Raw genomic sequence first — 27,718 nt, forward strand, 5'->3', positions numbered from 1 at the left:
GAGGGGTCCTGCCCGGGCACAGCTCCGTGGTGGGTCCCGAGGCACCCTGGTCCACGCGAGTCCCTGGCAAGCGCCCGGCGAGCAGGTGGCCGTCCTGCTGCGGCTGCAGTTAGGACAGGGAGGCCCCTTGGGCGGAGGGTCTCACCACGGCAGCTCAGCCCACAGGTCGCAAGCGGAGAACCCACCTCCTCGGGAACAGCCTGGTGACATCCTGCAGGGCTGCCGGTGGGTGAGCGCGGCTGAGGGTGGGTGAGTGGGGCCGGTGGAGCCCCTCTACACCACCGCCACCTGCCCTCAGCCCGCCCACCTCCCTCTTTCAGAAGGCAAGTGTCCGTGGCAGCTCTCCTCTGCTTAAAGGGGCAGGCCCCCGAAGGCACCTGGTCAGGGCCATGGTGGTCTGCGGAGAAGCGGGAGGGCCCCCTTTGTGCTCAGGCCATGGTTTGTAAGCTCTGGGGGCTGGGGCCCTGCAGAGACACCCCCAGGCCAGCCAGGGCCCCAGGTCCCTCTGCTGTGCCTTTCTTGGGAAAGCCCTTCTCCCGTGTCCAGCCTCCCCAAGGTCAGTTCCCATCGTGGGTGGTGCTGGCTGGACAGCAGGACCCCGTGTGGGGCCCCGGCTGCAGTGTGCACGGTGATTCTAGGGGTAAGTACGACTTTCAGCCCCAGCTGCCGAAGAGGAAAGGGAGGCTCAGGCCGGTTACCGTTTGCTGAGGGCTGGACTCGAACCTGGGCCCCGCGGACGGTGCTCTCGGCTGTGGCACCAGCGGCTCTCCCTCAGTGCCACCCTGGGAGTTTTCTTTAAATCTGCGTCTCCAGGGCTCCACCTCCGGCCCATGAGTGGTCTGAGGGCTGAGGCCCAGGAGCCGGCCTTCCGTCCTGTGCTGGAAACACAGTGGCCTGCAGCTCCCGCCCACCTGTCTGTCTGAGCCGGGCCTGGGACGCAGGGACCCCAGGGGAGAGGCAGGTGGGAGAAGTGCAGCCGGCTGAGGCCTGGCTGGGGGCGGCCTGGAGGGGAGTCTCCTGGGCTCCCTTCACCCCAAGGCCTGCCCTCCTGGTTACTTCGTGAAGGTGACCAACGAGGCACTGGGGGGCTGCCGGGTGGGCCCACGGCGGGAGGAGGTTGGACGACAGCTGTCTGACCGCCCTCCTGGGCTGGAAGGGCCCCAAGGTGGGCGCCGTGACCCGGGCAGCCCAGGCCACCCCCCAACCTGGCCCGAGCCATGGCCACAGCCGCCCGCTGGGGTCCCGCTGCCACAGACCCCTCGTCCCCAGTCCTCCGCCCTGAACCACACACCAGGCCCCGTCCCGGGGGAGGGTTGGCAGGGACCCCATCCTCTGAGAGGGACGTCGGGAGGTCTTCTGGTAGGTGGCCTTTCATCCAGGACCCGAATGACAGGAAGCAGCCAGGCGTTGGCGGGGGCATGGGCAGGCGAGCAGGGAAGGGCCCAGCTAGAACCTTCTAGAACCTCGCACTGTACACATGGAGGCGAGAGAGGACCCTGGCAGATCCCTGGGGTCCCCTTGGGCCCGGGAACGGGGGCAACGTGGTCCCAGGTTCCCCTGTCCCTCTGTCCTCGAGACCCTCCTGGATTGAAGCTCCGTCCGAGGGCAGGGGTGATGGGCCTGCCGGTTCCAGTTTCCTGCGGGGCCGCCCACGTCTGGGGAGGTGTTTGCTGGGTCGAACGGGGTGTTTGCAGGGCCATGGCCCCACCTCGGTTCCTGGAGGCCAGAGGGCAGCCTGTTCGGAGGGTCCTGCCATCCGTCCGGCTGCGCAGCCAGGTCTGCGGTGCCTGTGACGCTGATTTTACAGAGACGCGAGCCGTGCTCTGAGTGAGACCCAGTGCTCACCATGGCAGCTTCCAAACTTGCAAACGCTCTGCGGCACCTCCGCAAAGGTGGGGAGCGTCAGGGCCCGGCTCCCCAGCACCCCCTTCCCATCCTGCCCGCCGCCAACCCGTGTCCTGGACCCCTGCCCCGCAGGGAGCCTGCAGCCGTGGCAGCAGGAAGGGCTCGCAACAGCAGGTTCTGCCTGGTGAGGAGACCCCAGCCCCTCGGTGGAGGAAACGGCCCTCCCGGGGAGGCTGAGCCGAGGAGGGGACGATGCCCCCACCATCCCAGCTCGCCACAACCAAATCTGTGTTTCCAGTGCCAGGAGAACGCACTTAAACTCTGCGACGGACGTCAGGGTAATCATCTCCACCCGGGACTGGGACAAGGTCCAGGGCTTCCCTGAGAACAGGCCAGGGACATGTCAATCGCTTTGGAGAGCGAGCGAGCTGGAATGGGGTGGGGTGCTGGCTCTGGGACAGCCCGCACAGATACTGGCCGGCCCAGGCTGGGAGTGGTCGAGGCAGCCCCCCACCCCCACCTTGTCTCGCTGGGCTGGAAGGAAGAGGAAAGAAACTGCGGAGGGGGAGCAGGAAGTCGGAGGGATGGGAGCCTGCAAGGGGAGCTGCAGCCTTGCCCAAGTAGCTGAGGCCCTGCGGCTCGGCTGTGCTAGCTCCTGCCCTCTTGGTTTTCGGCCGCCAGGAGCTATTTGCAGACATGTCTTTGTCAACAGGAGCAGAGCCGGGTTTACGGGCCCTCCTGAGCCTCCAGCTCCGGGCGCATCTCATCTCAAGGAGGAAGGTGGGTGGGGGCAGCACGAGGCTCGGGGGACCGGGGACCGGAGGTCGGGCTGGGAAGTGGGGGCGTGGAGCTGTGCTGGGGTCCCGCGGCTGGGCCCTTCCTTGGCCGGATGACCTCAGCTTTGTCATCGTGTGAGTGGCAGAATAATAATGCCACCCCAGATGCAGTGACCATCCATCTGGTACAACAAACGTTAGAACATGCCGGAAATAGAAAAGCCCACCCTGCAAAGGGGCCCCCTTTCTCCCCCCTCAAGCCCCCTCCCTAAAATGATGGGCTCAGAAACCCAAAGGAGTAGCGTTCCCCCCCAACCCCCGCCCCCAGGCAGGACCAAGGACAGATACCGACGGGATCAATAAGGACAAATCAATAAGCTCCCTCTCCTCCTTCCACGGCACCTCCCCTGGCCTGGATCCCAGCTCCCTGAGGCTGAACGTCCGGCGTTCCCTTCCAGGAAGGGACGGAGGCTGAGAGCCTGAGGGCCCAGCTGGACCTCCCTGCGTCCATGAACCTGGACAGAGCAGGTGGTGCTGGGCTCTGTGGCCTGGGGTCCAGCGGGGCCCCCAGGACCTAGTTTGGGGGTATCTCATCCACTCAGGGGTCCCACTGAGGATGCGATCCACGGTGGGGGTGGGCAGGGAGCAGCGCCTCGGCTTGCTGACGGTTCCTGAGCTGCGGGCCGTGGTGCGTGAGCGGCCTCGGAATCTCAGGGGCCCAGTGCTGGCTGGAGGACGCGGAGGACGCGGAGGATGCTGAAGACGAGGGCCCCGCCCGCTGCCCGCTGCCCGCTGCCCGCTGCCCGCTGCCCGGGGAACGTGCTGATTTAAAAATCCAGTCACTGGCCGTGCTCTGGCCAAGCTTCCGTGCTCTGCTATCGGCTGCTGGGCCTGGGGACCTGAGTTCCCATTATGGGCGCCCACCCGCCACCCCCGCCCCCGATTCGGGCAGGCTGTGCATGTCGGTGGTCTGCCTTTCCTGCTGAGTCCCCTCCTGGGCAGGACAGCTGGGCACAGAGATGGGGGTGGAAGTGGGCAGAGCAGGCCAGGCCCAGGCCCACGGAAGGCTGTCTGGGAAGGTGGCGTGTAGCTTTCACACGAGCTGCCTAAGCAAACTCGCCCAGGAAGCGGCCTGTGGCCTCCAGGGTCGTTGGTCTCTGGGCCTGCAGCTGATCCTCCGCTTTGGGTGGAGATGCACGGGCTTCCTCTCCTGACTTCTGTGCTGGGCCTCAGCCAGCCGGCCACAGAGAGGCCCCACCCCGCAGGAGCTGTGCAGCCTTCCTGGGACCCTCCGCCTGGTCTCTGCTGCCGACTCTGTTTTCATCGCTGCTGGGGGAGGGCAGCCGCCTTTGCCAGCCTGTGTTTGTGGGAACTCCGGCCTCCAGGAAACTGGCCCAGAAGGTCCAGCAGGGAGGGTCCACCCTGGCCCAAGGGGCCCCAACTGTGTTGCTTCCCAAGGAACCTGGGACGATGACGAAGTGCAGGTGGTCTCAGTTGGCGGGCGGGGGGGCCAACCTCAGGGCTGGCATCCGGGGCAGACACGCTGACACCCCAGCCTGGCGTCCACTGTAGCGAGGAGCTTCCCTTGGTTAAGAACAGCCTGGGAAATGAGGGGCAGTGCCCCGCTTTACAGGTGGGGAGGCTGAGTTGACGGGGGGTTGCCTGAGGCCTGTGGCCAGAGGGGCAGGATCAGGTCTGGGTCTGGGTCTCCTGGATCACACACATGGGGCCACCAGGGCACATGCCCAGGGGTGGAGGTGACAATCGGGGGAGGGGCCTTCGCTCTGCCCCAGGTCCACAAGGAACAGCCCCCCTCCCCTGGCCTGGCTGGTCAAGCCCGGGGGCCAGCAGGAGGCATGAACGCGGCCGTTCTCCCCTCCCTCGGGGCTGGCGGGGCCAGTTTCTGAGGACCAAGTTCCGATTTCCACCCCCAGGAGGGGCCCCCCCACGCCTTGGAGGTCCCTGGGCAGTGGACAAGACTGGTCTGGGCAGGACGTGCCCGTGGCCTGCCCAGTGCCTCTTCCAGGACGACCTGGCAGCTGCCTGCCTCGAGGGGCTCAGGATCTGGAGGGGTGTTGGACACCCTCAACCAGCGATTTGGGGCTAGGCCCGGAGCACACACCCTGCTGTGCTCACAGAGGGCAGGTCCCGAGGGGGCCCTGGGGACACACGTGTGGGGTCGCACTAGACATGGTGGGAACCCAAACAGGAGCGGCAGCTTGGGGTCCAGGCCTCACGTGCAGGAGGAGCCCCGACGTGGCACTCGCACTGGCCCAGGGGAGCCTGGCAGGCTGTGGGGTCTCCCACCCCAGGCAGAGCGCCGTCTGGAACTGCAGGGCCAGGTTCAGGGCCCGAGAGAGGACAAGGTGACTTGGAGGCGAAGGAGAAAGAAGAGAACCTTCCAGGAGGACTCAGGGCTCCCCTCGGAGGGTCACGAAGCCCTGCTGGGCCTGCCCTCCGTCCTCATGCACAGCCGTTCAGCGTGGCCCGCCCCCGCCCCCGCCCCCGCCCCCTCCTCTGAGGGGTGCTGTGACCCTCTGCCCCCCAGGCGGGAGCCGCAGGATCCTCCAGGCTGGGACTCACTAGCAGGTGGCCAGCTGGCTGGGACAAAGGCTTTTCTGTGCTGCGGGCCGTCAGAACATAATTCTTCACGAAGAGCCGGACTCGCTGCCTCGGGGGTGGCAGGGCCGGCAGGCGTGCAGACACGTGCCGTTCCGGTCCTGGGTTAGGCCGTGGGGCACGAAGCCCTGCGTGGGGGTCCTTGGGCACAGTGCCCCTGGGACGCTCTGCAGCCTCCAGGGCAGGCGGCAGGGCCCACAGGTGGCAAGGAGAAGGCCCTGGGTCTGCACCGCACCTGGCCTGGCCCGTGGGCCCCCTGTCTGGCCTCTGAAGGCGCCTGAGTTGTGTCGGGCTTCCAGCTCTTAGCTGTCGGCGCAGAGGCCTTCGCTTGAGAGCAAAAGGGCGACTGCCGGGCGGTTCCTGTTTAATGGTCATTTCAGCGGCAGCAGCAAGCGTTCAGCACCCAGCCAGACACGGAGCCAGATACCAAGTGCCCGGCCGACCCGACCCCACCCCCCCACTCACGACGGCCCCATGAGCGGCACTGTTGCCATCCCCACTTAACAGCTGGGGAAACGGAGGTTCAGAGAGGTGCCAGCCGGCAGGGGCCGTCAAACCCCCCGCCATGCTTGCTGGGCCCACAGAACACTTGGAGCAGACGCGAGGGCCAGGGATCCCATTCATGCCCAGCTGCTTCCTCACCCTGCAGAGCGCTTCGCCCTCCTCTGGAGTGTGTTTATAGATAATTAACTACTTAGCAGAGAGGCAGGTGGGGGTGGGTTGGGAGGCAGAGGCACGCGGAGCTGTGAAACTGGAGGCCGGCCAAAGGCGGATCGATACCGTCTGAAAAGACGCTGCAAGGTGTCGTAGGACAAGGTCCAGCTCACAGGAATCCCGGCTATGGCAGCGGGGCCCCTGAAGGTGGGGGAGTGGGGCTGAGCCCCTGCCAGATTGGCTCAGAGGGAGAAGGGGCCCTGCGGAGCCCTGGCAGGAAGGGCACCTGTCGGCATGTCTGGTTCCGGACAGCACAACCCTCCAGGCCAGGGCTGTGGGACGTCACGGACACAGGGAACGAGAAAACCTGCTGGGGCAGCAGGCCCTGATCCTGGCACAGCACAGCTCGGGCTCGCGGCTTAAATCCAGAGCCTGCAGGAGGACGGGCCGGTGTCTCGGGGAAGGCCAGGTCTTGACTTCCTCTGTGGTACTGCCCACTCCTCCTTGCAAGGAGAATGTTCAGTGATTTCGAGGCCTCTCAGCTGCCCTCTCCCCTCTCTCCCACCCCTTGTCCCAGCGTCGGTGTGGCCTCTGGCTGGTCAGCAAGGGCATCTCTCTAAGAGGCCTGGTTGGACCCACCTGCGAGTGGGGGAAAATGACGGCGTGTCCCCTTTGGAGAAACGGCCCAGATTCTCACATTCCTCCTGCACTTGATGGCTTTCAAAACTTTTGCTGAAAGAAATGGGCAAAGAGAGAGACTCAAATATGGGCTTTCTCCCAGGAGCCCCAGGGAAGGCATTTGGTCACGACTGAGGCTGGAGGGGTGTGTGGGGGGGGCGGCGGGGGGTGGGGGTGGTGGCGGGGGGGGGGGGGGGGTGGCGCTGTCCATGGTGCTGAGAGCTGGGAGGCTGCAGGGGCCTGGGGGACGTGTCAGGGAGGCCTCTGGCCCAGGAGCACGGATATGTGTTTCCATGTAGCAGTCAGAGTGACCTGGGGGCTGGACACGGTGCCCCTCCCTCGGGGCCTCACCATAGTGTGTGCTGGACCAGGGCTCCCACCGAGAGATTTGATCCCAGGCCAGGCCAGGATCTTCCTAACAGCCCCCGAGAGATGGTGCCAGGGCCCACGTGGGGCTCTGGTGGGGCGTGGTCCCTTGTGTGTGTGTGTGGAGATCCCACTGCAGGACTGGCTGCGGGGGCTGCTTCGGGGGGGGGGCGCGATCTCTGACCTGAGGGAGGGCAGGGTGGCCTGCGAGGCCCCAGGGAGGTGAGGCCACTAGATTCACTTCAGATCCAGTCCTGACAGATGATGGGGAAAGGATGAGGAAGAAACAGACAGTCTCTGAACCCTCCCCAGATCCCAGCATCCTTACTCCTGCCTGGCCCAACGTGGTCAGCATCCCTCCCTCCTGGGTAGCACCTGCCCGGATGCCCAGCACCAGCCCCAAACACCTGGATCCTCTCAGCCTGAGTGTGTGGGGTTCAGCCAGGGTGGGGTTGACGTGTGACGCAACAGGGGCCCCCTCTGGACCCAGCCTCCCTTATGCTCTCTTGCCAGGCACCCACTCACCCACTCATCCATCCATCCACGCATTCAACATGTTTACCAGCCCTACTAAGTGCCGGGTATGTGTGCAAAGCCTGAATCCTCCATTATTGGTGGGGGTGGGGGCAGGGGAGGGGCCGACAGATATGACATCTGGGGGGTGAAGGGTACTAGGAAGAGAGGCGAAGCATGGCCACGGGGCAGAAGTGGGGGGGTGAGAAGTGGGGGGGTGAGAAGTGGGGGGCGAGAAGTGGGGGGGCGAGAAGGGGGGGCGAGAAGTGGGGGGCGAGAAGGGGGGGCGAGAACCTCATCCCCACAGTCCGTGTACTCGGGAGCACCGGGCTTTTCACGTGGCCCCTCTCAGGGGTGTTTGGGTCTTAAAGGGCCTGCGTGGCTGGGTCAGGGGCTGCGGGAAGCAGGAGGGCGGGCCTGGGAGGGGACTGGAGGGGGCCCATCAGCCACCCCTCCCCTGTGGCTGGGCCTGGCTGAAGGGCTGGAGGAGGAAGTCCCCGAGGGGCATGGGGGTACAGGCAGGACACCCCCTCCCGGCCCGCTGAGCTCACGGCGTCACCCTGGGGCTCACGTGGGTCCTGCTGCCCACGGCCCCCTCCCCCCGTCGCCTCCCAGGCCCGCCCTCCTGCCTCCCTCAGCCCCCGACCCAACCGAAGTCCCACCTTTAATTCCAGTCCCCGGTTACACCAACAACTGGTTACCATGGCAATGTCCTTGGGACAGGGCGGAGGGTGGAGAGGGCAGCAGAGGGAGAGGGGAAGGCTTTTCACGTTAGCCAGTGGCCTGGCATTGGCCGGAGGAGCGTGTGGGGAGGGGTCTTCGGGGCCTGCTCCACATCCTTCCTCCTCTCGGCCCCCACCCGGGATCAGCTCAGAGGGCACCATTCCTGCCACAAAGGCTCCAGGACGCAGGGACACGGAGGCACCTGTTCCCCAAAGTCAGTTTCATTCGTGTATGAACTGGGGGTTTTCCTTTCCTCTGAAACAGCAGTTTCAGGAGCGGCGGGAGGGAGGGGCCTGGCGGCCTGGAGTAAGCACTAATTCAGCTCCCACGACAAGACTAGATGATGAGTAGCTTCCTGCAATGAGTGCTTCCCAGCCGGGCGCAGGTGGGGAGAGAGGGCTGTGCAAAGTAATGAGTTAGGCCCGATTAATCTTGCTGCATTAGCAAATCTGTGGGGAAAGCCAAACAAGGTTGGACAGATGTGTGTGAACGTGTGCATGCGGCGCCCCTCTGGGTCCACCAGGGCCCCAAGCACCGTGCTAACCCCAGTCTGGCCTCGAGCTCCAGGAGGGATGGGCCTGCTGGCCGCGGCTGGGCTCTCTGGCTGGGCTCACCCGTGGGAATGGCCATTAAGACCCACCTTCTCAACTGCGTGAGCGGGCCCAGGTGCAGGGAAGGGACGCAGGGCTGACCTGGCCGTGAGCAGCTGCAGGCTCCTGCTGAGAGCCCAGGCCTCTCTCCCTGTTCAGCCTCAGCCGCCGGGCGATGCCAGCACCCGGCCCAGGCCAGGATGCCAGGCGGGGTGGAGGCCTGGCCAGATCTTCTGCCCAAGTTCTTGGGCCAAATCAGCTCTTAAAGTCCGAGGCCTCCTGCATCAGGGTTGCCTGGAGATGGCTGTCAGCAGATGGAGATGGGGGCCTCGGCCCAGGATGAGTACCCTCTGAGCGTGGGGTGCCAGAGTCTGGAACTTAAGCAAACTCCCAGGTGATTCCCTGTGCATGGCTATGAGCGGATGTCCACAGTCCCCAGGGCTGCATTCCTGGGTGCCCCTTCCTCCAGGAAGCCTTCACAGATTGGGCCAGATCACCCTCTCTCCTCTGACTTTGGCCTAACATTCTCAGGAGCACCCAGATTTCACGAGTCCCGAGAGATGAGCCTAAAGGCAGAGGCTTGAGGAAGCATCCCCAACCCGAAAGGCGTGGGGAGTGCCACAGGGGGACGGGACAAGACAATCTCGCCTTTTCAGCCGGACAAATCCCGTCCATACCTCACCTTCCCAGGCTGCCAAATGAGGGAACCCCTGCTTCCCAGAGGTGCTGAGATGGTTAGAGGAGACTTCAGAGGGACCTGGAGCGTGGTTGGCCTCTACCACCAAGAGAAGGTCGTTGAGCAAGGCACCTTCTGTCCTGGGACAGCACGGAGCAGGGACGGACAAAGAACCCAGCCGGGAGTCACCAGGGCTCATTCCCCCCGTCACGCCCACCGTCCCTTCTCTGTGAGGAGGCGCTTCGCAGGTTCTGAACCTCGCGTGGCCGAGTGCTCTGCTGCGTGTGGGGAGTGGTCCAGGAGAGGCGGGGGTCGGGGTTTGCCCTCCTCACCCCCCTGCACGCAGTCAGCCATCGGCCGGGCCTGTTCCCCAGCTCCTGGTTCAGTGCAACTCTTCACCTTAGAGAACCTTCTGGTTCCTGGTGCAGAGCTGGCTCGGGGAAGGGGCCTAAGGGTGTGAGAGGAACCCAGGGTTTGCACTGGGGGTGGGGGCTGAGAGGGAGGAAAGGGTAAGAGGGGGCTTGCCAGTAGAAATAGGCCACAAACCAGAGCAGGCTCCGAGCGAGTCGGTGGGCTGGTCCGGGGGCGGGCTGTGCGCTGGGGCTGGCAGCCCAGGAGGTCGCCCAGAGGGCAGGGCAGACCGTGGGGAGCTCCAGTCTGTAGGGGCACAGGCCAGCCCTGGGACATGCTATGCCTGAGGCCGGGGAGGCCAGGGTGCAGACCCTGAAGCTGGAGGGTCTGCTTGGAACCCCGGTAGTGACTGCATCACCTTGGCACGCGGGGTAACTCCTCTGTCTGCGCGTTTCCTCACTGGGACACACAGGTAACCAAAGAGCCTGCCTCATAGGGATGCTGTGGGAGCCGTGCCTCAATGGCTTGGGCCAGCATCTAGGAAGCCCATGGACAGGGTGAGGGCGACCGTCACTGTTGAGACTGGCCACTGCTCAGGGCCAGGCTTTTGGAAAGCTCTATTTATAGGCACCAGCCAGAGTGGATAGACAGCTCCCGAGAGGGGAGCCCTGGAGGCCTCAGAGCAATTGTGTGAGGTGTGATGAGCTAAACCTGGGACCAGAGTGCGTGAGAGCTGGGGGAGGGGCAGAGGCGATGGGGGAGGGGCAGGAGAGACGGGGGAGGGGAAAGGGAGATGGGCGAGGAGGGAGATGAGGAGAAAGAGTGGAGACAGGGGAGACCAGCTGGGAGGGGGCGGGAGTGGGGGGATGCGGAGGGGCAGGGGCCTTCGCTGATGGAAGCTGCTGCCTTGGGACCAAGCCTGTTACTTGCCGAGAGCATCGCCTGCGAGGGACGGGGACGAGGGGCTCGTGACCCGCGTTCAGCCCCCTCAAGGGCGGGGCGCCGACTCAGGAGGAGCGCGGGGGCAGCTCCAGCCCCTCCTTCTCTGCCTCCATCCCGGGACCCGAAGTCTCGGTTTGGGGGCTGGGTTCTGCCCCCACCGCCCCCGCAGAGCCCCCGGCGCACGGCGAACAGGGATGGCTACGGGGCTCGCGTTTCTGCGGAGGGGCGACGAGTGTGTGCGCCGCAGACTGTGGTTCCGCCGCACAAAGCGGCCCCTCCCGGCCCCTCCTCCGAGCACCTGCTGCCACCTCGACCCACCTGAGGGCGGAGCCCCTGCCGGGTCGTCCAGCACGCTGCCCGGGCATCTCGGTTGCGGCCGACATTGTTCAAGACTAGTCCGGGGGCGCCAAGGGTCTGTTCTCCGGGCACCTGGGCCCAGGTCCGCGGCCGTCCCTCAGCCGCTGCCCACCGCGCGTGGGATGCGGGCTGCCCTCACGCCGGCGCAGGCCCCCCACTCGCAGGCCGCGCAGAGCGGGGGGCGGCGGACCCCGGCCCAGGCCGGACCTGGAGGCAGCAAGAGGAGGCTTCGCCCGGGGCGGGGGCGTTGGGGTCCTCCCGCCCCCGAAGGGCGGGCCGCGGGGCCGAGGCTCCCGCTTCCCGGTCCGCCAGGGACAGGCTGATAGGGGGTGGACTCTATCCTGAGCGCCTGGTTGGGGAAGACCTGTGATTTCCAAACTGCAGAGCGGGGCGGGGGTGATGAAGTTAACCAGATCCATGCGGGGCTCCTTCTGGCGCCCGGAGACCCTGGGTGCGCGTCCTCCCTCCGGGCAGGCGTCGGAGGCGCTGGGCTGGGGACGAGGAGGGGGTCAGTGTCTCGTGGTCCGCGAACCAGACCGCGCAGGGATTCCCCAGACGCACGCAGTGACTACCGGGCCCCCACTCGTGGCTCGGGCACGTCCCCAGCCCCAGGAGGTCGAAGGAAACTTTGGCCCTGCGCGGGCAGAGCGCAGCCTCCGCGCCCCCTCTCGGCTCGCGGTCCGTTCCCCCTCCTTCTCCCCTCCGATCCTCGCCCTCCTTCCCGCTCCCTCCTCCTTTCCCTCCTCCCCCTCCTCCTCGCCGGCTGGAGGCGGGCAGGTCCGGGCGGGGCCGCGCCGCTGAGCCCACAGCCCCGCGCTCCCGGCGCGGTAGCCGCCGCCGAGCCCCGCGGGAGAAGCGCCGAACCAGGCCCGGCGGACGGAGCTGCCCGCGCGGCGCGGGGGGCATGAAGTTGGGCTCGCGCGGAGCTCGGAGCAGGGGCGCGGCGGGGCCGGGAGCCGCCCGCATCTAGAGCCCGCTCGGTGCGCCATGGAGCTCGGGGGCCCGGGGGCGCCGCCGCCGCCGCTGCTGCCGCCGCTGCTGCTGCTGCTGGGGGCCGGCTTCTTGCCTGGTAAGTTTCGGGGCGCTTGAAGGACCCCCTTTCGCCCGGTTCAGGGCGGCCTCGGACCTCCGGAGCCAGAGGAAGGGAGCGGTCCCAAGCCGCGGGTGCGCGCAACGGGGCAGCCGCGGAGGCTACCCCCACCCCCCACTCCAGACGCAAAAGGCTGTCCTTCGGCGAGGGCTGAGCCAGGCAGGGTTTGGGTGGGTGAGGGGAATGCTGTTTCAAGAGCTGGACCCAGAAGCTCCAACTTGGATGGAGAGAGGCGCGGTCCATCTCCCCCCTCCCCCACCCCCATTTATCCATTGTGCCAAATTTCCTTGCAGACTGCATGGTGCCTGCCCACCTACCCCCTGCACCGGGGTTTGGGGAATCAGAGGGGTGGCCTCTGCCCTTGGCAGGGCAGGGCTTCCCTGGGAAGCCACCTTGCTATTTCAGGGGTGAGTGGAGTGTAATTCTCTGGCCTCCCCAGTGAGGAGGGGGCTACACCTTGCTGTCAGAGGGACCGGGCTGGGGCTCTGGGTTGGGAGTGAAGGGTCCTGGGCGTCTAAGACTGATCCCAGGGGTACTTGTGAATGCCCTCCTAATGTCCATCCATGACTCACAGGGGAGCAGGACCGAGCTGAGAGGAGCAGAGCAGCAGGGGTCTCCCGTCCCCCTCCTCAAACCCCCGCCCCCCCCCCATGCAGTGGTCCCAGCGAAGTCGCCCAGGAGTGGCAGGGAAGCCCTCAGACCACAGATTAGCCGATGGGCAGAGCTGAATGAGGGGTCCCCTCCCCAGGCTCACTCCAGACCTGGTCATCGAGGGCAGGCTGTGTGTCCGTCCAAGAACACAGGGTGCCAGGTTCATTGTCGGGGTTTGCACTTAAAGTACCCCTTACACGTCAAAGCACGTATTTTTCTTGGGTGATTGCTTGCGGATGCCACAGCCAAAGGAAACAGGCTCTCGGTGGCTGCACCCTCACTCTCCTCTCTCCATCTCCCTTCCTGGGTATGCTCCCGCTGCCCTCTGCCCCCTCCTGTCCTGTGGTTACCCCCACCTTGTACTTTGAGGCAAGGTTCTCAGGACTCTGCTAGTAGCTAGAGATACAGTCCCTCCCTCCCACAGTCACGGTCTGACGGGGACGCTTCCAAATCAGCACTTATCATACCAGTTATCTACTTTCATGGTGAGGGGCACCATGCTAGGAAGGCTTCCCTGAGGAAGTTACAGACCCCCTTACAGACCCAGGAGGTAGGGGAGAAACTGCAGCTGGAAATAGAACAGCACGTGCAAAGGCCCTGAGGTAGGAGGGATGTGCTGTGAGAAGCTGGAAGGGAGCCCAGGTGCTGAGCACAGCCTGGCAGGAGGCCCAAGGGGGCATCCTGGACGGCCAGCGTCCCCTGCCCCTGAGCCGCACGCCTGCTGGTCCCCGCAGCGAGCAGCCACGTGGAGACCCGGGCCCACGCGGAGGAACGGCTGCTGAAGAAACTCTTCTCTGGCTACAACAAGTGGTCCCGGCCCGTGGCCAACATCTCGGATGTAGTTCTCGTCCACTTCGGCCTGTCTATCGCACAGCTCATTGACGTGGTAGGTGATGGGGCGTGGGGGGGCAGTGACCTGAAGGGAGCGCCCGTGTCTGGGAGGGGCTGGCCTGGAGGGGGCCCCGGGGCTGGCGGGGGCAGGGGGGCTGGATGAGCTGGGAGGGCTGCCTCAGAGCTGCACATGGAGTGTGCCCCAGCCCCGCCTTAGCCCAGCACACACGCCTAAGCAAGCCGGGAGGCAAGGCAGGTTCTGTGCGACACCCCCAAGCCCTGCCCTTTCCTCCCTTTCCATGTAGAGAAGCTCAAAGGGCCAGATTTGCAGCAGGGGGTCCGGGCTGTCATCTTCAGAGGCAGAGAGCAGGAAGTACCTCTGTGGGGCCAATGGCAGAGTTTAGGGCTTTTGTGTAAGTCGTGCTACTGCGTGGGATGGGGTGAGGCTGTGCGGCACCCTGGCAGCACCCTGACCTCCACCTGGTTCAGATGTGTTTCCCTTCCTGGTTGGGGACCAAGGCAGCTGCTGGGAGGAGGCCGGGGGTCCAGCCTCCGAGTAGCCATGGCTCTGGAGGGGCCGGGGCGTCCATTTGGGGTGGGAGCCCGTCCTGTGGGTCTGACTGGGTGGTAGCTGCACAGCCTGGGGCAGGGTCCCAAGGGCCTTGGAGGGTGGGCTCTGGCCTGACAGGGAGGGGGCCTCTGGGAGCCTGGTTTGCTGGCCACGAGGAGGTCCAAGGCCGGCTGGGTTTGGGCTGGGGTCTCCAGCCAGCTCTGGTTCCACAGAGGGAGCTGGAACTTGTGCAGCTGCAGGAGGCTGTAGATCTCTCCAAATGCCCACCCCACGCCCCTGCCGAGACCCCAACCCCAAGTGGGCTCCGTGAGGGGGAGAGCCGCCAGGTTTGGAGTCTGGAGGCCCTGGTTCCTGGCTCATGCCAGGTGTGTTGGGTGACCCTCAGGGCCCTGGTTTTCTCACCTGTGAAATGGGATGAGTGTGACAGCTCCATCTGGGGCTGAGCCGGCAACATCCAAGGGGCTCTGGGAGGTGGGAGGGGCGGTAGCCACATTCACATGGACAGAAAGGGCCGTGCTTGGACCCCATCAGTAGAGAGACCCGGTCAGTCCCCCTGTCCTGGCCTGTGCCCTCAGACCTCCTGGAACCAGGCCTTAAATGCTTCCTGTAAAGTACTCCTGGCTGGGGTGCAGCCAGAAGGCAACTCAGGATGGCAGGGGTCCCGACGCACTGCATTTGCAAATGCTGTTCCCAGTGGTGGCTGTGGCTTCATGTTCTGGGTTGGCTGCACCGCGGCCTGTCCCCCTACCTGAGCTCCTGGGGCTGCCTCATCCACCGCCCTGCCACATCGCAGCATCCGCCCTCCCATCACCGCTTCTCCCCGCTTTGCCCAGGAGAGACAGCTTGTAGCACACCAGCTCCGAGACACCAGCGAGGGACCCACCCGAGGCCCCGTGGCAGCACCAGGCAGGACAGGAGCGGCTCCCAGGCTCTGCTGTCTGCAGCCACGCTGGCCAAGGGCACTCCTGCACACATGTGTGTGCTGACAAGACGTCCTTGCCCATCCTGGGTGCTGGCCGTTTGTGGAAGGGGCCGCCTCCCTGCCCCACTGTTTGTGGGGCTCGTGTGTTTGCTGCAGGTCTGTGCCCCGGTGCAGAGTGCTTGTGTGTGTGAGTTCACGCCTGCAGAGGAGGCTGGGGAATTCCTGGGCACTTCTGGGCCCCGGGCTGACGTTGCAGGGGCCAGAATGTACAGAGGGCACCTCAAACGGGTGCCTGGGGGGACAGCTGCGTTTGGGGGGGGCGGCTGGACGAAGGGGAGGAGGCCAGGCCCTGCCACGTGGAAGCTTGTTCTGAGCCTGGGGGCGGGGGATGGGGCAGAGCCTGGCAGGCTGTCCCCAGGGGGGAAGGGCAGGGACGTGGTGAGGGGGACCGCACCGCAGGATTGCACTGCCAAGGTCGAGGTCGTTGGATGTGGTGTCTGGGCCCCACTCACGTCACACTTATCCTCAGTGTCCTCTGGCAGCCTGTCCCAGGTGGCCCCGGGAGAGAGCAGGACCAAGGGCAGTGCCTGGGCCGCAGGAGATGTGGTCCCCTCCTGTGGCCTGGCTGATGGGGGCTTGTCCCCTGGGGGAAGCAGGAGGGGAGGCTCCCAGGGACACCAGCCCCCACCCCTGGCCCTAGGCACTTTGCTTGCTTGACCACCCTTGGTTTCTTTGGCCTCAGCAGTCGTCCTAACGGCCTGTGTGTCCCTGGTCTGGGGCAGATGGGGGCAAAGCTTGGGCCATCAGAAAGTGGGGGCAAAGCTTGGGCCATCAGAAAGTGGGGGCAAAGCTTGGGCATCAGGAAGGGGGAGGAGGCTGGTTCAGGTGCTGCTCCCCACACCCTGTGTCCCGTGTTTTCCCCCAGGGAAAGAGCCCCTGCCTCTCTGGTCCCCATGGGCTCCCTGCTCTCTGAGGGGACCCCCCGTCAGCTGCTGAGTGCCCTGCCCCAAACTGTGGGCAAGGAGCCAGCCCCCAAGCCCAGCTGCCCTCTGCGTGGGCTGCGTGTGGCCGTGGTCCCTGGAGGTTGGTTCAGAGCGGGGTGTGAGGACCCCTGCGTCCCTGCACGGAGCCTGGCGGTCTTCTCCAGAGGCCTCCAGCCTGTGCTGGACCGGACGGCCCATCCGTGAACCCGGGAGGGCTGTGAAGTCGGGGGAGGTGCAGAGGCCGGAAGGAAGCTCACAGCGCGTGTGGTCCGGCCCTTCTCACCTGGACAGGTGCCCACTCAGTGACCTGGAGAGGAGCCTGCCGGGTCTCCTGCTCCCACCTCACCTGTTTTAGCCCCTCACCTGCAGGTCCTGAGGCTCAGGCCCTGGGGGGCAGTTTGGCCAGTGAGTGGGCAGCAGGAGGGGCAGGTGCCAGCTCACCTGGAGCCCATCCGCAGGGCGCTGCCCCGCCAGCCGGGATGGAGCAATGCTTGTGGGCAGGGCCAGCACGGCCGCCTGGGAAGGGGCGCCGTCTCCCTCTCCCTCAGACCCTTCGGTAGCTGGAGGGGGGCCCGGCCCGGCCACCAGGGAAGTCAGCTGAACGTTGTCCTCACTTTCCTTCTGGCCCTGAGTCCCCTGCGGGCCTGCCATCCTGGGCTTGGCTGCCTCCAGGGACAAGGCGCTCACTCCCTCCTGAGGTCACCCACTCCCCACGTTCAGCCCTGGCCCATCCTTTCGGGTAAGGAGTCTCGGCCAGCGAGACGTGTCCTGAACCCGAGGGCATCACAACCTGCCTTCTTCTCGTTTGTGCCCTAGGATGAGAAGAACCAGATGATGACGACGAACGTGTGGGTGAAGCAGGTGAGTGGGAGGGAGCCCCCACTGCCCCCCCGCCCCTCCCTGCCCCCGCCCCTCCCCCTCACCGCCCCCCCCTCGCTTCCCCCAGGAGTGGCATGACTATAAGCTGCGCTGGGACCCCGCTGACTACGAGAACGTGACCTCCATCCGCATCCCCTCTGAGCTCATCTGGCGGCCGGACATCGTCCTGTACAACAAGTGAGCCCGGGGTTCTTAGCCGGCAGGGTGGCAGGTGCCCGGGTCCAGCCGTGCTCCGGCCAGGCCGCTCTTCCAAGGCCGGTGTGAGCAAGAGGCAGGCGGCTTGTCTGGGCTGAGGGCAGGCTCGGAAGGAGGAAGAGTGAGTAAAGGAGGGTGTTGAGGCCTGGGGTGTGGGGGGCAGGCCCATCAGCGGGCAGAGTGGCAAGGAGACGGGGTCCTGGGGGCAGCAGTGGCGCCTGGGGCTCCGTCCCCGCCCAGGCTGGGGCAGGGGCCCCGGTCACTCACGGGCCGGGAAGGGGTCTGAGCCCCTCCCTCGATGACTGCAGGCCCTGCAGCTGCTCCCCCTCGGGCTGGAGTCCTTTCCAGAGTCAGTCCCTGTCCGGGGACAGTGGGCCCTGCACACGCAGCTGACCGCGTCCGGGAACAAAGGTCGGGAGGTGTAGGGGAGGAAGCCCCAGGACGGCCTGCCCATCCCGGCTCGCTGCTTCCACCCCCGCCCTCCTCCTGCCCCTCCATCTGTGCCCGCAGTCTCCCCAAACCCCGCTAATCACACGCAAGCAAACAAAGCCTCTGTCTGGGCCGTGTGTCCCTGGCTCTGGAATCTGATCTCTTGGAGGGTGTTTCTGTGCTGGGGGGCCAGGGTGTTATGGGCACGGCGGTGGCCGACGGTGGGCTCCAGAGGGCTGGCGTCCTTGAACTTGTCCTTTCCCGGGATCTTCGAGGTGTCCCTGACCTCGAGGCAGCCTGGTGCCCTCCCGCGTCCCCGTGTCCCTGCTGTGTCATTGCCAGGCCAGCTCACCCTGAGCTGAATCCACACTGGCAGATCCAGACTCGGGCCTGGGTGGCGGCAGTTCCACAGCACTTACAGCTACAGCAAATGGAAGCACTTGGTCCCCTCTGGTCCCAGCCATCTGCCCACAGCCCCCTGCCCTCCCACCAAGACCCCAGTGCTTCTGCACAAAAGCCCTCCTGGGCCCCCAGGGTTGGGCCTGACCTACAAAATGCCGCTATTTGATTATGAACGATTGGGCTCCTCTTGCAGCTTAAGTGATTCCAGTAACGGCAGCGGGCGAGCGGCCGCACGTGGAGGAGAGGGTTTTCGGGGCTGCATTAAGGGGGGCCGCGCGGTGACGGAAGGCGGGGCAGGCTCTCCGCTCTCCCTCTGCGAGCTGCCCGGTCTGATCCTGCGCCCTGGAGCTCTCCAGCCGCCCGGTCCCCCCGGGGTCCACGCTCAGCCGCCCCAGCCCCCTGCCCCGCTGGGACCTAGCACGGAATACGCCTGAGTGGCTCTTTGATCCAGAACATAGGTACCAGGGTCAGAACTCTGGCGCCCAGGGGAGCATCGTCAGGACTGCTCTGGGAGCCGTACAGCCCCGGGGACGGCAGCCCGGGAGAGTGGGGCCGCCACCCAAGGCCCCTCTCTTTCTGGCCTCCTTACCAAGACCCGTGGGCGGTAGCGGGATGGACCTGCAGCTTCTCTTGGGAACGGAGGTCGGCACCGAGGACCTCTCTGGACGGGGCTGGGCGTGGGTGAGGACAGACCCCAGAGCTGGTGGCTGATGCTGGCCGGACGGCCACTGAGGAGGCCTGTTTCCAGGGGCAGCGGGTAGCTGGCGGCCAGGGCCGTGTGCATTGAGTGAGGCCGAGCGGTCAGCACAGGCTGCTGGGCGAGGGGCAGGGTTGGGGGGGTGCTTTTCTGATAGCTTTGGGGCACCCCTTCAGGGTTGGAGGGCATGCACGTGAGGCCACGCCACCCACTGGGGGCTCCCCTGCGTCGGCCTGTCAGGCAGAGGGTCTCACGTGGATGGGCGTCTGCGGCCTGGAGCAGGAACGGGACCAGCCGGGTCGGGCGCCTCTTCCCCGTGTGCGTGGTCCCGCGGTCCCGCGGTCCACACCCCTGGGCTTGCTGGGGGCACAGCCCCGTTGGGTGGTGCTTTGTCCCTCGGGCACAGGAGCCAGCTATGGGGGGAAGGGCGGGACTTCGTGCTTCGGTGACGGGTAGTGACAGCGTGCCCTGGGGAAAGCTGCTCCTTCCTGGCGCTGCGCTAGGCGCTGGGTCCCACGTGCAGAGCCCTAGGCCCTCTGAGGACCTGGCCGGGGCCGACGTGCCCTCAGCACACGAGTGTGAAGACACGGGCTTGGTGACTAGCATCCGGTGCCCCTTAGTCCTGGGGCCAGCTGTCTGGGGGGTGTCCTGGGGGGAGGAGGCGAGGTCTCCCATCAGTGTTTCAGAGCCGAAGCGGCAGGGCTGCTGGAGGGGCTGGGGGAATGGCTGCCGCCTCAACCTGCCTGTGGGCACCACGCACGGTCAGCGTGGGCAGCTTAGGCCTGTGGGCACCACGCACGGTCAGCGTGGGCAGCTCAGGCCTGTGGGCACCACGCACGGTCACCGTGGGCAGCTCAGGCCTTGTGGGGAAACAGGCCGACAGAGGGGCCCCCGAGGCCCAGGTGGCACCCACTCAGGACCCAGACTGGGGACTGGATGCTTCCAGCTGCAGAGGAGAGAGTGGCTGACTCTGGGGGCAAGAAGGGCTCTCGGGGGGCCGTGAGCAGGTGTCCCTGAGTCCCCACGGCCGGCTGCCTCACCTCTCATGGTGTCAGTGTGCCCCCCATCCCACCATGGGTGCCTTTGGTGGAGAAAACCGAGGTGGACGTCACTGTCTGGGAGGCCCAGGGCCAGGGCTGCAGGCTGGGCACTCTGCCCACGAGGAGAAGGGCTGGGACAGCAGCCCCTCGCTCTGTCACCCGCCCCGGTCTGTGGACAGGGCACCCCAAGGCCGAGGGAGAGGCAGGACGGCTGAGGGCCTGGGATGTGACACTGGAGTCCCCGTCCTGCTCGGGGTGGGCCCAGACTGGTCTTTGCCTCGTTGGACCTTGGAGTCCTCACCTGTGCAGGAAGGGGGGGTCCTGCCTCTAAGTCTGGGGGGGGGTCAATGGGGAGAAAACACCGGTCTGGAGCAGGAGAAGGTGGCCGGAGGTCCGGTCTCTGCCCAGGTCTGGGGTGACCGCAGGGGACGAGGTGCTCTGCGTGCTACCCAGGGGCCACCTGTGTGCCTGGGGACCCTGATGTGCCGTGGACGGCCTTTCCAGCCGCAAATAATCATGGTCGTCACCACCATCAAGCTTGGGCGTCAGGCGCGGTGTGGGCCGCTGAGACGGTCTCCACGGAGCGTCGCCCCCAGGGTAGGGGTGACAGCGAGGCGGGCGGGCGAGCCACGAGCCCAGGGCTGCCCCCTCCCGGGCGAGGCCACTGCGAAGTGGGGGCGCGTACGGCGGGCGGGGGGAAGAGAGCTTCCGGGCCGCGGGTGCTGGGCACCTCGCCCACCACCTCTCTCTCCCACCCAGCGCGGACGGGGACTTTGCCGTCACCCACCTGACCAAGGCCCACCTCTTTCACGACGGGCGGGTGCGTTGGACACCCCCAGCCATCTACAAGAGCTCCTGCAGCATCGACGTCACCTTCTTCCCCTTCGACCAGCAGAACTGCACCATGAAGTTCGGGTCCTGGACCTATGACAAGGCCAAGATCGACCTGGTGAGCATGCACAGCCGCGTGGACCAGCTGGACTTCTGGGAGAGCGGCGAGTGGGTCATCGTGGACGCCGTGGGCACCTACAACACGCGCAAGTACGAGTGCTGCGCGGAGGTGTACCCGGACATCACGTACGCCTTCGTCATCCGGCGCCTGCCGCTCTTCTACACCGTCAACCTCATCATCCCCTGCCTGCTCATCTCCTGCCTCACGGTGCTCGTCTTCTACCTGCCCTCTGAGTGCGGCGAGAAGATCACGCTCTGCATCTCCGTGCTGCTCTCGCTCACCGTCTTCCTGCTGCTCATCACCGAGATCATCCCGTCCACCTCGCTGGTCATCCCGCTCATCGGCGAGTACCTGCTCTTCACCATGATCTTCGTCACGCTCTCCATCATCATCGCCGTCTTCACGCTCAACGTGCACCACCGCTCCCCGCGCACGCACACCATGCCCGCCTGGGTCCGCCGCGTCTTCCTGGACGTCGTGCCGCGCCTGCTCTTCATGAAGCGGCCGTCCGTGGTCAAGGACAACTGCCGGCGGCTCATCGAGTCCGTGCACAAGGCGGCCGGGGCCCCGCGCTTCTGGCCGGAGCCCCGGGGGGAGCCCGAGCTCAGGAGTAGGGGCCCCGCCCCGTCCCTGACCCCGACCCCGTCCTGCGGCCCGGACCAGCCGGGGAAGCCCCAGCCGGCCTGCACGTCGCCCTCGGACCAGGCCTCTGCTCTGCAGCCCTCAGAGGCCGAGAAGGCCAGTCCCTGCCCCTCGCCCGGGCCCTGCCGCCCACCAGGGCTCGCCAAGGCCCGGTCCCTGAGCGTCCAGCACGTGTCCGGCCCCAGCGAAGTGGCAGAGGGTGGCGTGAGGTGCCGGTCCCAGAGCATCCAGTACTGCGTGCCCCGAGAAGAGGCCGCCTCCCCAGCCGACCGCCCGGCGGACGGCTCCCCTGCCTCGCTGACCACGGCCCCCTCGGCTGAGCTTCCGCCCCCAGACCAGGCCTCCCCCTGCAAATGCAAGTGCAGGAAGGAGGCGGAGGCACCGAATGCCGCGCTCAAGGCCCCCGGCACCGGAGCACCACCCCTGCCCCTGTCGCCAGCTCTGGCACGGGCGGTTGAGGGTGTCCAGTACATTGCAGACCACCTGAAGGCGGAAGACATGGACTTCTCGGTAAGTCCCCGCCGCAGCCGTGTCAGATGGGCCCCGCTGCCCTGTCCACTCTGAAGGCGGGGGTGGCCGGTGAAAGACCCAGAAACCAGGCCCCAGAGCTGGCTGCTCAGCTTGGAGGCCCCCCCCCCCCGCTGTCTGCTCCCTCTGCCCCAAGCCTCCGAGACCAGCGGGGGTCCCTGCGGTGACAGAGTGGCTGGCAGAGAGCAGAGTGGATCTCGGGTACCCCCTTTGGGCTTTAGGGCGCAGGGAGCCTGCAGGCGGGGGTGGGGCTGCCAGCACCATCTGTAGCTGGTAAGCGCCTCCCCCGACCTCGAGCGCCCCCCACCCCGCCAAGGGCTCCCGGAGAAGGACTGGGGGGTGTCTGGGCCCTGGGGTTGGGGTGAGAGGGGCTGAGAGAGGAGGGGGCTGAGTGGCCTCAGCGGCCTGGCGGGGGGAGAGGAGAATTCAGGCCTGGGACACAGCCCTGCCTCTCTGGCCGGCGCCCCTGTGCCCAGCTGGGGAGAGGGCGCCTGGGGTCCAGGTGGGCAGGGCGGGTGCTCAGACATGGCCGAGACTCAGGGTCCCGTGGAGCTGGTGGGGGGCGGCAGTGGGGCTGCTCCCCGAGGCTCAGGCTCCACTGGCCACGTCGTGGGTGCTTGTGAGGGTGGGTCCAGGCTGGCGGCCGAGCCCCAGTTCAGGGCATGGGCAGAGACAGGCGGGCAGAGGGAGGGCACTGGTCAGTCGGCCTGGTCATTACCGGCTGCTCAACCTGGGCATCGGTTATGCCGCAGTGACCTTGCCCCGCATTAGCTTCTTCTTGCCCGTGACATGGACCCCGGGTGCGGGCGTGACACTGCTGTTCCCTCCCTGGACCCGGGGGCGGGTGTGACACTGCCGTTCGCTCCAGGAACCTCCTGGTCCCTTTGCTTCCTTGGGAATGGCCCGTGGTCGTTTCCCGGACATGCGTGATCCCTGGGGACCGTCTGTCCCGTGGCTGGGCCCCACCTCCAGCAGGGAGCCGGTCTCCCAGTCATCCCCCTGAATCCCAAGGGGCTGTGAGGCCACCTGGGGGTTTCTGGAACGTTCCGTCTTGCAGCCAGCTCTTGAGACAAGAGGAGCTCTGGCTCTGGCGTGGGCTTGAGGGCCTGCTGAGCAGAGACCGACGCCTTTGAAGTGTCCCCAGGATCTCGGAGGCCCAACGGTCCTCAGCGCAGGGCCGGCCCCTCGTCCCCAGACCCCTCCACCAGCGTCGCGGGCCTGGCTGTGGCGACCTGGTTCTGGTTCTGGGCGTCGTCCCCGGGCTCTGGGGAGCAAAGCGACTTCACAGGAACCAGCCTGGGATCGGGGCTGGGGCAGCTTTGTCTGCGAGCATTTCATCCTGGGAGGAGGGGCGGTTTGAAAGGCAGCGCGGAGGCGCGCGCCGCGGGGCTGCTTCCTGGAACAGAGGGTCCTGGCGCTGCCTCGCTTATAGTGACCCCATTTGCTCTGGTTTCCTGAGAATAAACACGGCTCTTTCAGCTTTGGCTTAAAACTATCAGGACGCCTCTGATTACTTTAAAAATCAGAGCACAAAACAGCAGTGAAAAGCCTTCTTTCCCTTGACGGCCCCACAACGGGGGTGTGATGACCCCGCCTTGCCCGGGCCTATCAGACCCGCTAGCGTCTGGCTGGCCTGAGCCTGGGGGCCGCATCCTTTCTGGTCACTCAGGGGCTGGCAGCTGCCCACCCAGGAACCGCCTGTGGTCTCCCTGAGCCTTTGCCCTGGGGTCGCACCAGGTGGAGGCCGGGACCTGCTCGCCCAGTGTGGACGTGTAACCACGGCCCGTCCTGCGCCGCCCTGGGCCTCGGGGTCCCACCTGCAGACGGGATGGTGCAGCCACCTTCCTCGTCGGGTCCAAGGGAGCGACCGCAGGTGGTGCACTCAGCGCGTTTCCCACTTCGAGCCCGGGGTGCCCCCCTTGCCCTTCCGTGGAGCCCTCTGCCCCGGCAGCTGCCCGGCTCAGAGCCTGCTCGCAGCTCAGGGCTGTGCCCACCTTCACATGTGACCCTCACCCTCAAGGGGCTTTAGGGACAGAGCTGAGAGACCCACTGACCCATGAGGGGCTCGAGCCACGTGGGCAGCCGGCCGTGAGTGCCGCCCCGCAGCAGGGGGCAGGAGTGGAGGGCAGTTGGGACCCAGCTGTCACTCTTGGGACGCCGTCCACCGTGGAGCCTGCCCTGGGCTTTTTGTTGGAGGCTAGGCTCCGTTACTCAGGTTGCTCCTGGGTCTTGCCCCGCACAGCCAAGGGGCTGTGGGTGCCCCCTCCCTGGGCCTCACTTGCCCACCTGCAAATGGGGGTGTACCGGCTGGTCCCCACGGCGCCGCCAGCTTTAGCAAACCCAGAGCACGTTACACCGTGACACAGCGCGGACCCTGGCGTTCCTCCAGAGGCATCACTACCTTCTCGGAGCTCAGGCAGGTGAAGTCGGGGGGCCACCCTGCTGGCCCCTGTCCCCTGCAGTGGCTCTGCTGTCCACCCCCCGTAGAGGGCACTGACCCTGCAGCCCCCTGCTTCTGAGCCCAGACTTCAGCTGCACAAGCCGTTTCTCTGTGGCCCCTGTCCACCCCTCACCCCAGTACAGGTGTGCCTGTGACCTCGGTGACCTTGGGGCGAGGATAGGAACAGAGCTTCTAGAAGGCTGGCGCTGCGTGAGGCCCGAGGGTGCGGCCGCGCGTGACCGGGTGTGTCTGTCCGCAGGTGCGGCAGGACTGGAAGTACGTGGCCGTGGTCATCGACCGCATCTTCCTCTGGGCGTTCATCCTCGTCTGCCTGCTGGGGACGGTGGGCCTCTTCCTGCCGCCCTGGCTGGCCGGCATGATCTAGGGGGCTCCCCGCGCTCCGTGCGGTCACGCCACTCACCAGATTGCCCCCCGTCATCTGTCTGCTGTGAGATGGCCTTGGAAGCTGCCTCCTGGGGACCTGCCCGGGCGGCTGGTGAACGCCTGTCTATCTGCAGGGCGGTGTATCCGGAGTATGGTGACATGATGGCCTCCCGCCAGGACGCACGTCTGACCGCTCTCGGCAAATGTCCCAGCCGCCCCGACTGTCCCGGGGCCACGCCCCTCGGCCACGCTCAGCCCCTCTCAGCCCCGAAAGCCCCTCGTCCCCGTGGGATCCCCGAGGCCCAGGCACTGCGCCGGGCCTGGCTGCCTCTCCCACCCGGGCCTGGGGCACCCGTGGGTCCTCAGACCTGCTCTCCCTGACCCCAGAGGCGTCAGCAAACATTCGAACCTCATTTGCCAGGGGAGGGTCCAAGCAGGGATTTTATTTTGGTCTGTTCTGGGTAAGTTAACGAAAACCCAGATTTTGTGCCTGAGGGGCCTTGGGGATGGAGTGATGAGACGTGGTCCTGCTCGGAGGAGAATCTAGTGGCAGGTCCCCCTCGGGTGAGGGATCCTCAGCCCCAGGGAGTCCAGATGTCTGCCTTCCAGGGATGCCGGGGGTCTCGGGCCAGCACTTCACAGGGGCCTGTGATGCCCCCAGACCCCCGTGGGCCCTGGTACTTCGTGAGGGACCCGGAGCCACGTTCAGGACCCAGGTCGGGCTCCCCAACACCTCCCGTGGGTTCCCCTCTGCTCACAGCCCGGGGACCCCTCTGGGGCATAGACACAGGTAGGACTTCCCTGACACAGTAGCCATGGTGACCTGGGGGGACCCGAGGAGAGCCCATCTGGCCGACTTGGAGACCCTCTGGAGTGTGGTCCCTGGGGGTGGAGCCCCTGAGAAACATCGAGGGGGTGGAGGGGACCCTCCACGGGCCTCCCCCCAGCCCAGGAGCCCCACCTCACACCATGCGGGGGCTGCCCTGCCCGAGGTGGTGGGGGGAGGTGCCCACCCCGCCGCCTGTGAAGCTTGGGACGGCCCCCTGGACATCCAGACCCCATCTGCCCATCTCGGATCGGCACCTGCCTCCTGGGGCCATTGGGGCACCAATCCCAGGATGCTGGGGGACAGCCCGGGTGGGTGTTCACCAGGACCCAGGACCGGGCGGCGGAAGCGGGGAGGGCCAGGCCCCCGAGGATGCAGCCGGGATGCAGATCTCAGATGTCAGCGCCTCAATCCTCCTTACGTAAGCGGATCCAGCGCCAGATATGGGGCAGCTGTGGGGAGCCCTGGGGGTGCCCAGCTGCAGATGCTCTTTTCTGGGTCGGGAGAGCGCAGGAGCCCCAGGGATGGGGATGCTTCCCCTTTCTGGTTTCCGCTTTTTCTGTTTTTTGAGACCCAAACACAAGTCAGAAAATCCGCAGACAGAATAGATCACCCACATTCCCACCAAATTAACCATGACCACTATTTTGGAGTATTTGCCTCTAGGGTTTTTGTTTTGTTTGTTTTGATTGACATGAAATTTACCTATGACAAAATGCCTGGTCTTAAGCCCTCAGATCAGTGAGTTTTACTAGATTCGACCCCGAGGCCCCCATCCACCAGAGCCCCCTCCAGCCCCTTCCAGCCTGTGCCCCGGTGGCAGTTATGGCTCTAATTCCCTCACCAGAGGTGGTCTCTGCCTGTCCCTGACCTTGGTATGAGTGGAACCCCCCCCGTTCTCAGCCTTTCTGTCCTGTTCTTCCACCCGGTGTGGTGCGGTCAACACCCACCACGGCTGTGTCTCCATCCATAAACAGTTTTGTCGTTAGTTGCTGAGTCGTGTTTTTCTGTCCGAATAAACTAAAGCAAGTCTGTGTCTCCGTCACCTGTGCTGGCCTCTGTCCGGTCATTCTGACTCAAGCCGCTGTGTGCAGGTCCCGCTGGGTGTCCTCCTTCTTTCTCTTAGTGTTGACTGTGTTTCATTTTCTGTGCCTTGTGATGTTTTGACACCTTGGGGGCCTCACACACTCGGGAGAGGGTTGTTTCAGCACCATTTGTTGAAACACTGACCCTTCTACATTAAAATGCCTAAAAACAGTTTCCTCATATATTTTCTGTGCTTTTTAATGGTTTTTGGTCCAGTATGGGTTACTCCATCACGGCTAGAAGTAGAAAGCTGTATCTTGTCTTTTAATGCAATCTTTTGAAGAGTTAAACTCCCCGCTCTTTGTTGTAATTTCTGCTACACTGGGATATGGTTAGGCCGTCTCTCTTATTTTTCTGTTTGCACGTGTTCTATCCCCCTACATAGAAGAAAAACTTGATCTAGTTGGCTAATCTTGGAGGTTATATGTTCAGTGTTTTCCCTGCTGGCGGCTGCTCCTAACTTAAAGAGTGTTGGTATTTTTCAAGAGCTTAACAAGTTGATGTGAAAACTGTCTCCATCATGCCTCCCACCTCCAAAGAAAGCAAGCACCTCGGCTGCCCTCAGGGATTCTGGAACAGCCTGGAATCTAGTCTAGGTTGCCACCGATGTGATGGTCTGGGGAAGGCTTGACGATTCCGTGAATGGCGAACGTCACTAAGGTTTTTACTTACCTGGGATTTTCTGTGTATCGGGCCTAGGTGCTGGTTACTTTCCCTTTCTGCAGAAAACTCCACCAACCGGATTTCGAAGAGGATCCCGTGTGACGTGTGACCTGCCTTCTCAGACTTTGTGGGCCTCAGAATGTATTTTCACCCCGTTCGTTTCAGTAATAATTCTGCTGGGCATAAAATTCGAGCCTTTTCCCTTCAACATTCTGAGGTCATTTCCCCCCACCTTTTGACGTAGAGTGACTGTTGTCTTTTTGTAGAAAAGCGTTTAAAGAATTTCCCCACCGTCTTTGTTTTTTTGCATCAGTGAATCTAAGGGTATGTTTTAAAAGTCAGTCCCATTTCGCCCTCTGCGACTTTCCATCTGGGATCTTAAATCCTCCTCTAATTCTCAAATCTTTAAAAAGTACT

At 65.1% G+C, this 27,718-nt stretch overlaps 2 protein-coding genes across 3 annotated transcripts; one reads left to right on the forward strand and one right to left on the reverse strand.

Annotated features, from left to right (window-relative positions):
- Positions 1–5,853: 5,853 nt before the first annotated feature.
- LOC309645491 (uncharacterized protein) lies at positions 5,854–11,135 on the reverse strand. Its single transcript, XM_082430661.1, has 3 exons — positions 11,052–11,135; positions 6,534–6,626; positions 5,854–6,397 (listed from the first exon to the last, which is right to left on the reverse strand). Exons 1-3 carry the CDS (start codon positions 11,114–11,116, stop codon positions 6,079–6,081), a joined length of 477 nt encoding a protein of 158 aa, XP_082286787.1. The 5' UTR covers positions 11,117–11,135; the 3' UTR covers positions 5,854–6,078.
- An 809-nt stretch (positions 11,136–11,944) lies between these two features.
- CHRNA4 (cholinergic receptor nicotinic alpha 4 subunit) lies at positions 11,945–27,587 on the forward strand. 2 transcript variants are annotated; one of them, XM_082428263.1, is made up of 7 exons: positions 11,945–12,159; positions 13,566–13,717; positions 16,955–16,999; positions 17,085–17,194; positions 20,540–21,884; positions 24,602–24,685; positions 27,364–27,587. In XM_082428263.1, the coding sequence occupies exons 1-7, from the start codon at positions 12,078–12,080 to the stop codon at positions 27,538–27,540; spliced, it is 1,995 nt and encodes a 664-aa protein (XP_082284389.1). In that variant the 5' UTR covers positions 11,945–12,077; the 3' UTR covers positions 27,541–27,587. The 2 variants fall into 2 exon arrangements, with proteins under 2 accessions (XP_082284389.1, XP_082284390.1); XM_082428264.1 differs by having other exon boundaries at positions 24,602–27,456.
- The last annotated feature ends 131 nt before the right edge of the window (positions 27,588–27,718 follow it).

Source organism: Balaenoptera physalus (genome assembly GCF_965194825.1).
Source record: "Balaenoptera physalus genome assembly, chromosome: 16".
Taxonomy (NCBI): domain Eukaryota; kingdom Metazoa; phylum Chordata; class Mammalia; order Artiodactyla; family Balaenopteridae; genus Balaenoptera; species Balaenoptera physalus.

Excerpts from the sequence above, each read along its gene's own strand:
- LOC309645491 (XM_082430661.1), bottom strand. The coding sequence starts at position 11,116 with ATGTCGGCCGCAACCGAGATGCCCGGGCAGCGTGCTGGACGACCCGGC. Across the intron at positions 6,627-11,051 it reads GGCAGGGGCTCCGCCCTCAG|CAAAAGTTTTGAAAGCCATC; the intron begins GTGGGTCGAGGT and ends CATTTCTTTCAG. Across the intron at positions 6,398-6,533 it reads TCATTTTCCCCCACTCGCAG|GAGGAGTGGGCAGTACCACA; the intron begins GTGGGTCCAACC and ends TCTCCTTGCAAG.
- CHRNA4 (XM_082428263.1), top strand. The coding sequence starts at position 12,078 with ATGGAGCTCGGGGGCCCGGGGGCGCCGCCGCCGCCGCTGCTGCCGCCG. Across the intron at positions 12,160-13,565 it reads GGGGGCCGGCTTCTTGCCTG|CGAGCAGCCACGTGGAGACC; the intron begins GTAAGTTTCGGG and ends TGGTCCCCGCAG. Across the intron at positions 13,718-16,954 it reads TCGCACAGCTCATTGACGTG|GATGAGAAGAACCAGATGAT; the intron begins GTAGGTGATGGG and ends TTTGTGCCCTAG.